The 17,741-nt window shown below is 41.0% G+C and overlaps 1 protein-coding gene across 3 annotated transcripts in view; it reads left to right on the plus strand.

Annotated features, from left to right (window-relative positions):
- cspp1a (centrosome and spindle pole associated protein 1a) overlaps nucleotides 1-17,741 on the plus strand; it is a 204,266-nt gene that overhangs the window by 164,001 nt on the left and 22,524 nt on the right. For all 3 annotated transcript variants that reach the window (XM_078217092.1, XM_078217093.1, XM_078217094.1), the window contains 3 exons: nucleotides 871-937; nucleotides 9,207-9,333; nucleotides 12,491-12,630. In XM_078217092.1, the coding sequence (XP_078073218.1) occupies nucleotides 871-937; nucleotides 9,207-9,333; nucleotides 12,491-12,630 (334 nt within the window). The remainder of the gene's footprint in view (nucleotides 1-870; nucleotides 938-9,206; nucleotides 9,334-12,490; nucleotides 12,631-17,741) is intronic.

Below are 17,741 nucleotides of genomic sequence, written 5' to 3' on the forward strand. Positions count from 1 at the left end.
TAATGATTTAGATGAGGGAACTAAATGTAATATCTCCAAATTTGCTTATGATAAAAAGCTGGGTGGGACAGTGAGCTGGATGCAGAGATGCTTTAGTGTGATTTGGACAAGTTGAATGAGCCTGCAGTTGGATGGCAGATGCAATATAATGTAGATAAATGTGAGGTTATCCACTTTGGTAGTAACAACAGGAAGACAGATTATTATCTGAATGGTTATAGATTGGGAGAGGGGAATGTGCAACATGACCTGGATGTCCTTGTACACCAGTTGCTGGAAGTAAGCATGCAGGTGCAGCAGGCGGCGAAGAAAGCAAATGTTATGTTGGCATTCATAGTGTGAGTAATTTTGAACTTAGCCATTGAGGGAAAGCAAAGTGACAGAGAAGGTATAGACAATGCCTATGACGTAAATGAAACACAAGGAAATGCATTGTTTAGATTCATCAAGGATGGAGTTTCAAGATTGAGCAGGCCATTTATCTGTTAATAGATTTGTCAAGGATAGAGTTTCAAGATTGAGCGGGCCAGTTATCTGTTTTAAATAATTAAGTTAAAATTGTTTTGATGATAAAATCTTAAAAGGAAAGAAGCCTTTGTCCCCCTTAAAGTTACTGTGAGGGCAATTGCTGGCTGAGTTCTTGCACCAAGATTATTTTACTAGGGTTGCAATATTACAATGCCGCAGCGGAGACTAACAAACAGCCGATCCAAAATTTACAAAATCCTCAACCAAACGTTTGTAGGTCCCAGAATTTGATTTTTATATTTTTCAATATCTGTTTCATTCATTTAAGTTGAAATTTTAAACCATGTTACTTGTATCAATTTATACTACTTGAATTGTCTTAAAAATTGTTTTGCTTAATAGGATCATCCACAGTCAGGGACCGAGTCACCGCCAGTTCCTGCTAGACGAAACCAACTTCGAGCATTTGGTAAAACTATTAAAGCAGATATATATTCTATGTTCTGTGCTGTTAAGTATTGGAGAATTTTAGATATTTGAATAAAGTTTAATGAGAAGTAAAAAAAAAATTACACAAAATTATAACAATCGATGAAACACTGATCCTATTTAATATTTACTCAGTATATTTGGATTGATGAAATTTTGAAAAAAAATCAAATACTTAGGAACTGTTGATGTCTCTAAATTAAGTAGTAGAGTAAATCGTGGATGGGAACAAAACATTGCAAAGAGACACTGATAGAAAAATGGTTAAAACTGTAGCAGATGGGAACGACGAGGGAGAAGTCAGACAAACAAAGCAAGAGATCTGTTGGTGACAAAAGAGATAAAGAGTAAGATGAAGCAGAAAAAGAGTGCTTAAGACTAATCTCAGTTGGTAATAAAAGTGGAAACGAGGCACTGGATACTGCAAAGGGCCCTTACGGCAATAGTACTGCAGATTGTGCTCCAGAAGTTGCCGCGCCTCTAGCCAAGCCGTTCCAGTACAGCTATAATGCTTGCATCCAGCTGGCAATATGGACCACAAAAAGCAACACAAATACAACTCGGCCAATCAGTCTGCTCTTGATCATCACTGAAAGTGATAGAAGAGGTCATCAGCAGTGCTATTGAGCAGCACTTGCTTAGCAATAACCGTGCTCACTTACGCTCATTTTGGGTTCCACCAAAGTCTCTCAGCTCCTAACCCCATTACAGCCTTGGTTGAAACATGGACAAAAGAGCTGAATTCTGGAGGCAAAGTGAAAATGACTGCCCTTGACATCAAAGCAGCATTTGACCAGTTGTGGCATGGAAGAGCCCTGGCAAAACTGGAATCATTAGAAATGGGAAATCTCTCTGCTACTTGGAGTTATACCTAGCAGAAAAGAAGATGGTTGTGGTTGTCGGAGGTTAATCATCTCAGTCCACTGCAGGAGTAGTGTCCGAGGCCTGATCATCTTCAGCTGCTTCAGCAGTGACCTTTCTTCCCTCATAAAGTCAGAAGTGGTGATGTTTGCTTATGACTGAACAATGTTCAGCATCATTCGCAACTCCTCAGATACTGAAGCAATCCATGTCCAAATGCAGCAAGACCTGGACAATATCCAGGCTTAGGTTGATAAATGGCAATTAACATTTGCACCACACACATGCAGACAATGACCATTTCCAACAAGAGAGGATTTAATCATTGCCCCTTAACATTCAATTGGCAATGCTATCGCTGAATCCCTCACTTTCAACATCCTGACGATTACCATTAACCAGAAATTGAACAGGATTAACCATACAAGTACTGTAGCTACAAGTGGAGGTCAGTGGCTACAAATCCTGCAGTGAATAATTCACCACCTGACTCCCCAAAGCCTGTCCACATCTACAAGACACAAGTCAGAGTGTGATGGAATATTCTCTGCTTGCCTGGATGAATGCAGCTCCAACAACACTAAAAATGTTCGACAATATCAAGGACAAAGCAGCCGTTTGATTGACACCCATTCCACAAACATCCTTCCATCGCTGATGCAGTGTCAGCCGTGTGCACCATCTACAAGATGCACTGCAGTAATCCAATAAGGTTTCTTAGGCAGCACCTTCCAAACCTACAACTGCTACCATCTAGAAGTACAAGGGCAGTAGATACCTGGGAACACCGCCACCTGGATGCTCCCCGCCAAGTCACTCATCATCCTAACTTGGAAATATATTGCTGTTGCTTCACTGTCACTGGATCAAAATCCTGGAACTCCCTCCCTAACAGCACTGTGGCTGAACCTACACCTCAGGACTGCAATGGTTTAAGAAAACAGCTCACCACACCTTCTCGAGGACAACTAGGGCTGGGCAATAAATGCTGGCCTAGTCAACAACACTCATATCCTGTAAATTATTTTTTAAAAATTATTAGATGCAGGGTTGGCACCAGAGGCTGGAGAATCGCACATTACTGCCTTATTCAGGAAGGGTGCAAAGTTCCCAACAACTACAGGCCAGTAATTTTAACCCTGGTGGCAAAAAAGCTGTTAAACAATAGTTCAGGACAAAATCAACAGTCACCTGGTAAATTAGAATTAATAAAAGAAAGTCAAAATGGATTTTTTAAGAGAAAATCGTGTTTAGCCAGCTCGATTGAATTTTTCGATGAGATAACAGAGCTTTGACGAGGTTAGTGTGGTTGATTTGGTGTATATTGACTTCCAAAAGGCATTTAATAAAGTGTATGTAACAGGCTTATCAGCAAAGTTGAAACCCATGAAATAAAAAGGACAGTGGCTGAATGGATAAAAATTTGGCTTAGTGACAGGAGACGATAAAGTGCTAAATGTTTTTAATTGAAGGATGATATATGGTGTAGTTCCCCAGGGATTTATGTTTTTCTTGATGTTTATAGACTTGGTTGTGATGGGGACAATTTGAAATTTACAAATGGCACACAACTTGGAAGTATTGTGAACTGAGTAGGAAAGTGATAGACTTCAAGAAGGTATAATTGGTAGAATGGGAGGGCGCATGAAGTTTAATCTCAAAAAATGTGCAGTGATTCATTTTGATAGGAAGATCAAAGAAAAACCACATAAAATAAAGGATACAATTCTAAAGTGGTTGCAAGAAGAGGGATATGATGCACACGTCGTTGAAGATGACAGGGCAGGTTGAGAAAGTAGTTAATAAGACATACTGGATCCTGAACTGGATGATGTGGATGGATGGAAAAGGTTCCCAATGGGATGGTTCAAGAACCAGAGGACACCACTGTTGTCTCTAAACTGTGTGCCTATGCCACTCTGCAACAGTCCAAGGTTATGGAGGAAACCATAAGTTAGTATAACCAAGTTTACCAAAATTACCCTCAAATGAAGAAATTACCAACAAGATCTCAGTTTGTAACTTTTACTGTAACATAAATCAGAACCAATGCAAATTAAAAATGAATTAACAGCTAAATAACACTTAAAGTAAAAAGATAAATTTTACTTGAAATAATCTATGTAACAAAGGTATGTCTTACATGACCACTAGCCCCCACATCATCGAAAACATGTAGCAATGTGTGGTTATAAAGTACTGTAACATGACTTCTGGGATGTAGGATCTCCCACCTTACCATTTGGCCCTTGAGTCATGCTCACGGCAGCCAGTTTGCTTCTGAGGTCCCTGGAGATTGTTGTCACCTGCTTGGCACACTCCTGCAGAATCTCTATAGCTAGGTTCTTGAGTTTGATGCCACAGATTCCCAAGAGACTTACTTATCATATCCCTTTAATAAACTCTACTAAATGGTCTGGTGTGCTCTGTCTGGCAAAACTGAAGCAGCATCAGTAAAATTGTTCAATTCACAATCCCTGCTCTAACGTTGTCTTCAACTTTCTTTCCTGTTTACCTATAGCACGTACATAGCTCATTATAAATATGCTTCTCCCATCTGCTGCAGTTCTCGTTTGTGTCTGGCTACATGGCATTCATGTGTTTAATTCCTTTCTGTTGCTACTGTTTCCAGGTAAAGTTTTGCCAAGTCACATTGCCCAATATTCAAGAAAATTATATTTGTTCACTTTACAATTGATGCAAACCCTTAAAACATTCAAAATATTCTTAAAAGAAATTATAGATTTCAAATAAATCACAATTTTTTCTTACTGTGCTTATTCTGGGTCAAATGTCATCCCACCATCAAGTGCTGCACATATAATTATCACAGATCCACACTCCTGATGTTTAAAATAACCCTATTGCCACTCTAGCCGTTATAGCGAGGCCATTCACAGCGATAGAGGAACAATAGGGCTATTCACAGCAAGGGAGGATGAAAAAGGGCCACTCACAGCGAGAGGGGAGCAGCGGGGCCATTAACAGTGCAAGTGGAACAATGGGACCATTAACAGTGTATAGTGTGGCATCCAATACAATATTCCAGCTGATATCTAACCAGTGTCTTGCATAAGTTCAACATAATCTTCTTGCTCTTGTACTCTATGCCCCTATTAATAAAGCCCAGAATACCATATGATTTATTAACTGCTCTCTCCTCTTGTCCTGCCACCTTCAATGATCTATGCACATATATAACCAGGTCCCTCTTCTCCTGCACCCCATTTGAGAATTTTGGCCCTTATTTTGTATTCTCTGTCCATGTTCTTCCTACCAAAATGCATCACTTCACACTTCTCTACATTGAACTTCATCTACCACCCCTCTGCCGACTCCACCAACTTGTCTGTGTCCTTCTAAAGTTCTACACTGTGTACCGCATAGTTTATAATACTTTAAAGTTTTGTGTCATCTGCAAACTTTGAAATTGTCCTCTGCACACCAAGATCTAGATCATTAACATATATCAAGAAAATTAAGGATCCTATTACTGACCCCTGGGGAACAGCATTACAAACCTTCTTCCAGCCCGAAAAGTGTCCATTGACCATTAAATCATGCTTTTTATCATTCAGCTAATTTTGTCACCATGTAACTACTGTCCCTTTTATTTCAAGGCCTATAGCTTTTCTCATAAGTCTGTTGTGTGGCACTGCATTGAATGCTTTTTGAAAGTCCATGTACACCACATCAACAGCATTACCCTCATTGACCCTTTCTGTTACTTCTACAAGTAAAACTCAGCAAAATAGTTAAAAACAATTTCCCCTTTAGAAAACCATGCTGGCTCTTCCTGAGCAACCCACATTTTCCTTGTGACTATTAAGCCTTTTCTGAATAATTGTTTAAAGAAGCTTATAGAATCCCTACAGTGCAGAAGGAGGCCTTTCAGCTCATCAAGTCTGCATTGACTCTGCAACAGAGCATCTTGCCCAAGTCCTATCCCCATAACCCCATGTATTTATCCTGCTAATTCCCCTCACCTATACATCTTGGGACACTAAGGGATAATTTAGAATGGCCGATCCACCTAACATCTTTGGACTGTGGGAGGAAACTGGAGCACCTGGAGGAAACCACACAGACATGAGGAGAATGTGCAAACTCCACAGTCAGCCAAGGCTGGGATTGAACCCAGGTCCCTGGAGCTGAGAGGCAACAGTGGTAAGCACTGTGCCACCATGCTTACCCACTATTAATGTTAAACTGGCCTGTAATAGCTGGGACTATCATTACAACAGGTTTATAACACCAGGAAGGTGACAGTGGCAGATTATTAGAACCAATTCTGAGAGACAGGATGAACTGTCACTTAGAAAGGAGGATTGATCAGGGATAATCAGCAAGCTTTTATTAGGGGAAAGCTGTGTCTTACTAATGAAATCAAATTTTTTGAGCAAGTAACAAAGAGGATTGATGAGGGTAGTGCAGTGGATGTTGTCAACATGAATTTTAGTTTGACAAGGTCCCAGACTTAAAGTAAAGGCCTATTGGATACAGGGGTATGTCATAAGTTGGATCTACAATTGGCTCAATGATAGGAAACAAAGGGTATTGGTTGAAAGAAGTGTTTGTGAATGAGAAGTGGTTTCCTGTGGTGTCCCAGAAGGTTCAATGTTGGGTCCCTTGCTGTTTGTGGTATATATTAATTATTTGGACTTAAATGTGGGAGGCATGATTGGGGAATTTACAGATGACACAAAAATTGGCCATGGAGTTGATTGCGAAGAGGATAACTATTGACTCCAGAATTATATCAATGGTTTGGTTGATTGGGAGTAAAAATGGCAGGAACAAAGAACAGTACAGCACAGGAAACAGGCCCTTCGGCCCTCCAAGCCTGTGTCGCTCCTTGGTCCAACTAGACCAATCGTTTGTATCCCTCCATTCCCAGGCTGCTCATGTGACTATCCAGGTAAGTCTTGAACGATGTCAGCGTGCCTGCCTCCACCACCCTACTTGGCAGCGCATTCCAGGCCCCCAGCACCCTCCGTGTAAAAAAACATCCCTCTAATATCTGAGTTATACTTCGCCCCTCTCACCTTGAGCCGTGACCCCTCGTGATCGTCACTTCTGATCTGGGAAAAAGCTTCCCACCGTTCACCGTATCTATCCCCTTCATAATCTTGTACACCTCTATTAGATCTCCCCTCATTCTCCGTCTTTCCAGGGAGAACAACCCCAGTTTACCCAATCTCTCCTCATAGCTAAGACCCTCCATTCCAGGCAACATCCTGGTAAACCTCTGCACTCTCTCTAAAGCCTCCACGTCCTTCTGGTAGTGCGGCGACCAGAACTGGACGCAGTACTCCAAATGTGGCCTAACCAGCGTTCTATACAGCTGCAACATCAGACTCCAGCTTTTATACTCTATACCCCGTCCTATAAAGGCAAGCATACCATATGCCTTCTTCACCACCACCTCCACCTGTGTTGCCACCTTCAAGGATTTGTGGACTTGCACACCTAGGTCCCTGTGTTTCTGTACTCTTGATGGCTCTGCCATTTATTGTATAACTCCCCCCTACATTAGTTCTTCCAAAATGCATCACTTCACATTTATCTGGATTAAATTTCATCTGCCATTTCTCCGCCCAATTTTCCAGCCTATCTATATCCTGTTGTATTGTCCGACAATGTTCATCGCTATCCGCAAGTCCAGCCATTTTTGTGCCATCCGCAAACTTGCTGATAACACCAGTTACACCTTCTTCCAAATCATTTATATATATCACAAATAGCAGAGGTCCCAGTACAGAGCCCTGCGGAACACCACTGGTCACAGACCTCCAGCCGGAAAAAGACCCTTCAACTGCTACCCTCTCCTGTGGCCAAGCCAGTTCTCTACCCATCTAGTTCTCTCCTTGTATCCCATGACCCTTAACCTTCTTAACTAACCTGCCATGAGGGACTTTGTCAAATGCCTTACTGAAATCCATATAGATGACATCCACGGCCCTTCCTTCGTCAACCCTTTTTGTCACTTCCTTAAAAAACTCCACCAAATTTGTAAGGCACGACCTCCCTCTTACAAAACCATGCTGTCTGTCACTAATGAGATTGTTCCGTTCTAAATGCACATACATCCTGTCTCTAAGAATCCTCTCCAACAACTTCCCTACCACGGACGTCAAGCTCACTGGCCTATAATTAACCGGGTTATCCCTGCTACCCTTCTTAAATAACGGTACCACATTCCCTATCCTCCAATCCTCAGGGACCTCACCTGTGTCCAATGAAGAGACAAAGATTTCCGTCAGAGGCCCAGCAATTACATCTCTTGTCTCCCTGAGCAGTGTAGGATAGATGCCATCAGGGCCTGGGGATTTGTCAGTTTTAATGTTACCCAAAAAACCTAACACTTCCTCCCTTGTAATGGAGATTCTCTCTAACGGGTCAACACCTCCCTCTGAGACACTCCCAGTCAACAAGTCCCTCTCCTTTGTGAATACCGATGCAAAGTATTCATTTAGGATCTCCCCTATTCCCTTGGGTTCTAAGCATAATTCTCCTCCTTTGTCCCTGAGAGGTCTGACTTTTTCCCTGACAACTCTTTTGTTCCTAACATATGAATAAAATGCCTTAGGATTCTCCTTAATCCTGTCTTAGAGTTAAAAAGGGATTGATCATTTCTAAGAAAAGGAACTTCTAAAGGATTATGGAAAAGAAGAGCACAAGATCAAATGGGAAAAACAGATTTAAGGAAACAGCGTGGACTCTGCTTGGGTTGTAGCTGTGCGATCTCGAACAAGACAGCCTGATGAAGCTAGACCTGTGAACACCAGTTTTCTGTCACCCTCCGAGCATATCAAGAGAAATAGGGCATTGTGCAGTAATGTTACTAGAATTTTATAGATCAGAAAACCAATAAGGATTGTTGCCATCAAAAGGGGTTTTTATGTCTGTGTTAATTTAAACCAAAACCTTTTGGGAAATGTTTGAAAAGTACTGTTAACTGTGTTAATGTGTTCTTGTGTTTTAAGTGTTATTTTCTTTTTTCTTTATTTTAATAAATGTTCAAATTTAATATATAAAATCATCACAATTAGTCTGAGAGTTACTTATCATGATTTTAAAAAACTCCTCATAATACACAAAATGCAAAGTCATTCTGGCAGCTGATTCAAGATTCCCTTTGGGATTTGGGTAGCCTGGCACTTATCGTCTGTCATGCCATAACATCCTCTGACAATACCTCCAAAAAACAATGTTTCAATTAATTTGCTGTGTGTTGGATCTACCAGTGCTCATGTTGTATATCATATTTACCTACGTAAATTATTACACTTGAAGGGATATAATGAGGTTGTGATAACAGCCTGTATAAATGCAACTTCTTTCATTTTTATTTGTAATTTGGACTATTTCTACCTGTGTTTTGACAGAGGAAAAGAAAGATATAATTAATGAACTGTCGGCATTGAGGAAACAGCTACGAAGTGAAGAACGGCGCCTTGAGGGGCATTTTCAAAATGCTGACAATGAAGATGATGCAACATTTAATATGGCCAAGTACAAAAAAAAATCATATTTCAGTTAACTAGATTAGTAACAAAAGAAATAGGAGCAAACCATATGGCTCCTTGAGCCTGCTGTACCATATAATATGACCATGGCTGATCTACTCTTCTTTTCTTTTCGCTACCTATATTTCTTAATTCCCTGAGAGGCCAAAGACCTATCTCAGACTTGAATATATTCAATGATGGAACATCCACAGCACTATGGGGTAGGGAACTCCAAAGATTCACAGCTTTGAGTGAAGGAATTTCTCATCTCAATTCTAATCAAACCCTCAGTAACTTTTATCCAGAGACACTGCCCCCATATTCTAAATTCCCCAGGCAGGGGAAACAACCTCTGTATACGCTAACATGGAAAATTATGTTTAAAGAATATGGGAAAACTATCTGCCCAAAGCCAAACACTGCAGTTTTCTAAATAAGCAGTCACGAACCTAATCCCCTTATGCAACCACATTCGCCTGTAGCAGTCGAACATTGTCAGCAATCCTGATAGTCATAAATCCTGCTTCCAACTCCTGCATTTGGATATTAAATTGAAATAGTGGAGCAAAGTATCCTAATACCAATTCATGCACGGCAAGTGATCAGACCCAATTCCATCAACCACAACTTTCTGCTGATGGTTTTCCAGTCAGTTCCAGCTAAATATATTGCTGCTGATATACAAAAAAACAATACAGCACAGAAAGAACAGGCCCTTTGGCCCACTAAGCCTGCGCCGATACATGGTTTCTATCCCTCTGCCTCCTGTTCATGTGTCTATCAAGATACACTTCGAACATTGCTAACGTGCCTGCTTCCACCAGCTCCACTGGCAGTGCGTTCCAGGCACCCACCGCCTTCTATGTGAAAATCATTCCCCACACGTCTCCCCTAAACTTACCACCTTTCACCTTAAACCTGTGGCACTGCTGGGAAAAAGTCTCTGACTATCCACTCTATCTATGACTTTTATCAGGTTGCCCCTCAGCTTCTGTCTTTCTAGTGAAACCAATCCTGAGTTTATCCAACCTCTCCTCATACCTAAAACCCTCCAAAGCAGGCAACATCCTGGTAAACCTCCTTTGCGCCCTCTCCAAAGCATTCATGTCATTCTGATAGTCTGGCAACCAGAACTGCATGCAATATTCCAAATGCGGCCTAACTAAAGTTTTATACAGCTGTAACATAACTTGCCAACTTTTATACTCGGTGTCCTAGCTGATGAAGGCAAGCATGCCGTATGCCGCCTTGACCACCTTATTCAACTGTGTTGCCACTTTCAGGGTTCTGTGGACCTGTATGCCCAGATCCCTCTGTATGTTAATGCTCTTAAGGGTTCTGCCGTTTACTATGATTCATATCTGAATTTGATCTTCCAAAATGCATCACCTTGCTTTTGTCTGGATTGAACACCATCTGCCGTCCCTCTGCCCAACTCTGCAATCTATCTACATCCTGCTGTATCCTTTGACAATCCTTGTCACTATCTGCAACTCCACCTATTTTTGTGTCATCCACTAACTTACTAATCAGATCACCTACATTTTCCTCCAGATAGATCCCTATGGAACACTATTAGTTACTGATCTCCATTCTGAAAACAGACCTTGTAGCGAAACATCTTATGCGGTACTTTGCCAAAACCTATTGGAGGTTTTAGTAGGCAACGTTTGCTGGGGTTTCTTCCTTGTTTTTAAGTCTCCATTGCCTTACCAGTTCCTATCTCTAATCTCCTTTGGCACCACGACCCTCCAAGATATCTGTGCACCTCCAATTCTGGTCTTTTGAGCATTTCGTGGTTTTCATTACTCCATCATTGGTGGCCATGCATTAGCAGCCTAGGCTCATACTTCTGGAATTCCCCCTCAAAACCTCTTTGCTTCCCTAAGTCTCATGTCCCCTTCCTCTTTGACCAAACTTCTTCTTCTGTCCCAATATCACTTTATGTTGGGTCAGTGTCAAATTTTGCTTGATAACACTCCTGTGAAGTGTCTTCAAACCTTTTATTACTTAAAGGTGCTATATGAATGCAAGTTGTTGTTCCCCACATCCACCACCATGGTGACTTCTTTAAAAATAAAATCACATTTGTTAGACATGACATTTTTGAAGCCATGTTGATCATCCCTCCCGGGCTTAAGTAGTCATATGTTACATCCTTAATGATTCTTTCAAGTGTTTCCCCTATTCCTGCTGGGAAACTAATTGGTCAGTAGTTACCCTGGTCTATCTCATCTCTGTTTTTAAAGAAGAGAACTATATTACCACCTTTGTCATCATGTGTTCCATGTCTTTGACAATCCTCGGGTAGATATTATTCAGAAGATGGGCCCTCTCCATTTTTCCTAATTCTATCTTTACACAATAGGCCAAGTGGTGTGCTTCTGCACTATAAATATATACACTGTACTTGCACCCACATCCACTCCATTTTCTATTAATACTGATACAAAGTACCAAATGTGCTCAACCAGGAGAGTTTTTGAGATTGGATGGTTCAGGAGTCCAAGCCAGATTAAATTTCTAGAGCCAGTGATTTGTGAAGAAAGAACAGCCAAAAATAGGTGATCTTTATGAAGACAGAACATTCATGATCATTCAAAATAAAAATAAATATTATCCTTTTGTCAGAGCACTGTAAATACTTCTAGCCAAAAGCATTCCTCCACCTAGTTGTGACAGACACTGACAAAATATCTTTCAAAGACCAATTAAAGAATGCCTGTCGACCTCTTAAAGACACCGCAAAGCCAATTATGGTTAAAAGGAACAATAGTTTAGGAGGAGGAACACTCAAAAACTCCAATGGATGGGCACAGCTGTGTACTTAGCTTGGGTGTCAATAGAAATGGAGCTGCAAATATAATGTGCGCGTTACATAATTTATTTTTTATGAATGTTCAATTAGTACTGTACTCCAGTAGTTTTCTGTACAATTAGGTGAACAATTAGTTTGGAATTGTTTAGGTTTTTGCATGTAATTGCCATTTATTGTATTAATTGAATGGTACAAACCTGAGAACAAATATGCTATTGTAAAGATTATTTTGCCTTTGATAACAGCAGTAACTGAATCTGTAAACTTAATTGAGGTGAAATGTGCAGTCAATCCTATATCTCCTTTTAGCTAATATACTTTATTTTTGAATATTTCTCAAAAGGAAGAGAGAGAAAAATCATGTTGATGTCTTTGATTTGGCCAGACAACGTATACAGGCCCTGGTACACCGACCTTCATCGAAAGAGAAAGATTCTGTTAATTTAAGAAATATTAGAGACTTCAATGAACTGAAATACAGAGGTAGGCCCAGATGTAATGGCCCTAAATTTTCTAGGTATAGAAACTGAATACCTTAATAAGCAAGTTGTTTATTTCTTTAATTTTTAATTGTAATTTTGTTGGAAAACTGAATATTTTGCTCGCAACATCTAACACTTTCAGTACTGGTGCTGAATATCTTAATTTCAGTGTTGTGGTCCAATATTCATTCAAATTTACTGATGTTGAGGACATTAACATATGTAACAATATATCAATGAAAACAGGAGATTTAACTTGTAATGGTGAGACTAATGTAGGCCTATGTCCAGAATTTGGCAGGAACCTGCTGACTTCGACTTTTAAATGGTTCACTTTACGAATGGCATGGGACACTCCCATGGGTGTGTAAATATGTAAAATGACATTTGAATAAGGATTTGACTTTGCATTTTGGCTTGAACTGCCAATGTATGGGTTCCATTGGTTTCCTGAAAGTCAGTAGGGCCAACAAGGTGAGAGTCATCGGAGATTGACAGAACTGTGAAGCTAACAGGCTGGAAAGCTTTAAATCCACAAATCTGTTCCTTGCCTATGTGAAAGACTGTTCATCACAGGATTTGTTCTGAATGAGTGCTTCAATAGATTGAAGATAATTTCCAAGACTTTGGAGGTCATTTCTGCTACCTTTTTGCCTTTGATCTCTGCTTCCTAGCTGTGTGCCTTCAAAACATTATTGAAACCATTTATGCAAAACTGCTTTAGCTCTGATGAGAATTAGGAGGTGCAGCCTCCGCAACACAACTAACAGCAAAGGAAAAAAAACAGCAGCTGTCTTCCCTTCAACTACCTGCCACTCCCAGGGCAAAGGGTAGGAATGTAGAATTGCAGGAGATAATACCTGCCAATGGAGGGTATAACGACAGGATCAACTTTCTGGATATGACTGACCCCACATTTTCAAATGAAGGTCAGAGTTTCCCATCAGATAGTTGCTGGAATCCAAAGCCTCCAACAACAAGACCTCCAACTTAACAGCTGGTATGTTACCACCAAAAGATTATCATGTATTTCTGTGCAAGGTATCCAGAAATCTGCTATGATGTATTAATTCTGTTCCAGTCAAGGGTCCATGCAGACTCTACAGATGGCTCCTTGGAAACGAGGGATATCCTCTATGGACATGACTGATGACACATGTGCGGAACTCTACCCGGATGCAGAGGAAAGATACAGTAGAAGCCACATGAGCTTTAGAGTGATCATCAAACAATCCATTGGTTTTTAAAAATGCAGCTCAGATACCTGGACAGAGGAGGGATTCTGATCTGACTCTGCAATTGCATTCCATTACCACAGGTGCCAAGGACAGGATCTGCTGACCATTGCTTGTCTTTTTGATTTGATTTGATTTGATTTATTATTGTCACATGTATTAACATAAGTGAAAAGTACTGTTTCTTGCGTGCTATACAGACAAAACATATCGTTCATAGAGAAGGAAAGGAGAGAGTGCAGAATGTAGTGTTCCAGTCATAGGTAGGGTGTAGAGAAAAATCAACTTAAGATAAGGTAAGTCCATTCAAAAGTCTGACAGCAGCAGAGAAGAAGCTGTTATTGAGTCGGTTGTTACGTGACCTCAGACTTTTGTATCTTTTTCCCAAAGGAAGAAGGTGAAAGAGAGAATGTCCGGGGTGCGTGGGGTCCTTAGTTATGCTGGCTGCTTTGCCGAGGCAGTGGGAAGTGTAGACAGAGTCAATGGATGGGTGGCTGGTTTGCGTGATGGATTGGGCTACATTCACGACCTTTTGTAATTCCTTGCGGTCTTGGGCAGAGCAGGAGCCAAACCAAGCTGCGACACAACCAGAAAGATTCTACTGCTGGCATACCATTGACCTCGAGGCTGATATCCAGTTTACAGGCAGGAGCAAATAATGGATATAAGTGGGTCATGGAGACTTGAAATGAAGTTTATGGTGCATAAATATTTACAATGAATTGATGCATTGACACCCAAGTGATTTCTCTTGTGAATGTATAAATTATTTATTTTCCTTTTATTATTACTTCTGTGAGGTTCCACTTCACTGTTATCTGTGGACCTAGCACAGCTAGAAGTGGGCTGCACATTCTCTTGCTCTGAGTGCTGAGATGCTCATGGCTGACATCTGCTGGGTTTTGGAGCCAATGAGAGCCTTGCCAAAGATTGCTCCTCCTGCATCTGTGAAGTGGCACACTCAACCATTGGGAAATTACTATACATGTGGTGCTCTTACTGAGGAGGAACAAGAGGAAAAATTGAAACAACTACAACAGAGTTCCCATTCCATGTACCCTTTCTCCATCTTCCCTTTAATGAGCTATCTGCCATTCCCTGCTAGCCAAGTGTTAGAGAGCAGTTTGCTGCACTTCAGTGAGGTGTTGAATGATCTGATCAAGACTGTCCTTCATCCTTTTTAAATTGGCAGATTGAATGTGCAGTCTGTTGATGATGCATTCAGCATGTATTCAGTTGCTTGCTGCAACTTATGCCTCCATGCAGGTAACCACATTTTCCATAGAGGTGACTGTTACCACAAAGGCCTGATGCATCATGGTATTCATGGTTGAAATTGATTCCTCCAATTTCTTTTCAGTAGTACACAGTGCCTGTGAATGTGCTGACAGAACCTTACATTTTCTGCTATTGCTCCAAATAGTCCTACTCATTGATGATCCCCAAAGCTTTGCATCTACTCGGGACTCTCCATTGCTGTTCCTGTCTTGGATACCACCTCCTTCATATAATCAAAGCAGGGTGTGTGTGTCATATGACAGTGCTTCCTCGGTGTGCGCAACTCCCCACCCCCCCCACTACCCCTAAGATTCCTGATCCATGCCTCCAGCGATAAATCCAATGTCATGTTTGAAGGACCTGAGGAAGATTAAAGACATGAATTAAAACTGACAAGGGTGACAACCATATCATGAGTCATTTGACTGTGCGTTATCCAATTCTGTGTTATAATTCTGGTCAGAAATTCCAAAATGTTTTATGAAGCCCGCCTGGATCATAAGTTTTACATGTTGAATTTGACTAGGATAAGCATGATATGTTTCACTTCAGGTATGATTCAAATGAGCACTATGAAGCTTTTATCAATTTAAGAATTTAAGCTTATTTAAGAATATAATTAACATGTATTGTAAGAAATTTAGCAATAACTTTAATCAATTACAAACAAAACCAAAACAACCATGATAATGTATAACTCTTAACAGATATATCTAAGATGTTCCAAACAAAAACTTCCCATAGACAAAAAATCCCTTCCCACAGGTTTAACACAGCAAAGACTAATGCTCATGTGACACTGGAACTGAGCCCTTGGTTGGAGAATTGAAAATGCTGACTTCTCAGTCTTGTAACTTATAGCAGTCTTCTGGACACACTCAGAACAAATTCCCAGAACACCAGGGGCAGAGTCTGGTCAAGCCACCAACAGCAGATGTTCCAGTCTAGGAAGGCAAGAGCCTTGCTTTCAGTGAACCAGCAGAATTTTCAAAACCAGAGAGAGCAAGAAACATTTTTTTCCAGCTTGATGTCTCTTCTAAAACTAAAAATTGCAGCCAACCAAAACAGAAAATGAAAGCTTAAATTCACTCGGAAGGAAAAAACTGTCCAGTACCCATGACCTGCCAACCAGCCCTCCTCCTAACAATGCAGGGTCATAAAGCATCCCAAAGTAAAAATAAACAAACCTCATTTAAGCCACTTAAGAAGCAATAAAAGGACTTCACCAGCCAACTTGGCAACAATGACGTAGGTTGAGGCTGAGAGAGCTGCAGAGAACATGATTTTAAAAAAAAAATCTCTTAAAGGTACACTAACGGTACATCTGTCACCAGGTATCTGGGAGACCTCTACTTCCAACACTACTGGCCATGCACTGTGATGACCTGCTTATTTTAAATACCTATCTTCCACAAAGGTTATGGTGGTGATTACTAGAAGGCCTTCTCCTGTTCTCTGCCTTTCCCTTGAATTTTATGCTTTGTTCCACAAAGATAAAAGCAGAGAGTTATTATTATGAGAAATGGATTATGATAAGGAAACGGAGGGGCAACATTTAGGTGGGCGATTGTGAGAGTTGGCTGTGAAATACCAATAAGATGAGGGTTGAGTGGTGGCTGTTCAGTTGGAAACATGAGAAAGTGCCTCGAGAGAGAGAGAGGAATGGGTGGTGCAACAAGTTGTGCTGGTCTGAGGAGTTCTATGCAGGAGAGCGTCAGTGAGATCAGAGTGAGGGGTTGCCTCTTAAATATGGCATGTCACCTGTCTTTCCTGCTCTGGTTATGTAACTAAGCCTCTTATCACACAGTAACCATGAGTGAGGAACCACAATGCTGTGACTCATCTCACACTTCTATTTAGTTTCAGAACCTGGATTCTTTCCCCACCCTTCCTGCCCCCCACCCCATTCAGTCCATCTATTGAACAAAGAACAAATAAAAGTACAGCACAGGAACAAACAAGCCCTCCAGCTTGTGCCGATCATGATGCCCTAACTAAACTTAAAAAACCATTCTGCCCTTACTCGGTCTGTATTCCTCTACTCCCCCTCTATTCATGTACCCATCCAGATGCCTCTTAAATGTTGCTAATGTGCCTGCTTCCACCACCTCATCTGGCGGTGCGCTCCAGGCACCCACCACTGTCTGAGTGAAAAACTTCCCCTGCACATCTCCCTTGAACTTTCCCCCTCTCACTTTGAACCTGTGCCCCCTTGTAGTTGACACTTCCACCCTTCGAAAAACTCTGCCTATGCCTCTCATAATTTTGTAGATCTCTATCAGGTTTCCCCTTAGTCTCTGTCTTTCTAGTGAAGACAATCCTAGTTTATTCAACCTCTCATAGCCAACATCCTTGAGACCAGGCAACATCCTGGTGAACCTTCTTTGCACTCCCTCTCCAAAGCCTCCATGTCCTTCTGGTAGTGTGGTGATCAGAACTGCCTGCAATACTCCAAATGTGGCCTAGCCAAGGTTTTATATAGCTGCAACATGATTTCCCAACTCTTGTACTCAATGCCCTGACTGATGAAGACAAGCAAGCCATATGCCTTCTTAATCACCTTGGCCACCTGTGTTGCCACTTTTAGGGAACTGTGGAC

The sequence above is a fragment of the Mustelus asterias genome, chromosome 7, assembly GCF_964213995.1.
Source record: "Mustelus asterias chromosome 7, sMusAst1.hap1.1, whole genome shotgun sequence".
In the NCBI taxonomy this organism is placed as follows: domain Eukaryota; kingdom Metazoa; phylum Chordata; class Chondrichthyes; order Carcharhiniformes; family Triakidae; genus Mustelus; species Mustelus asterias.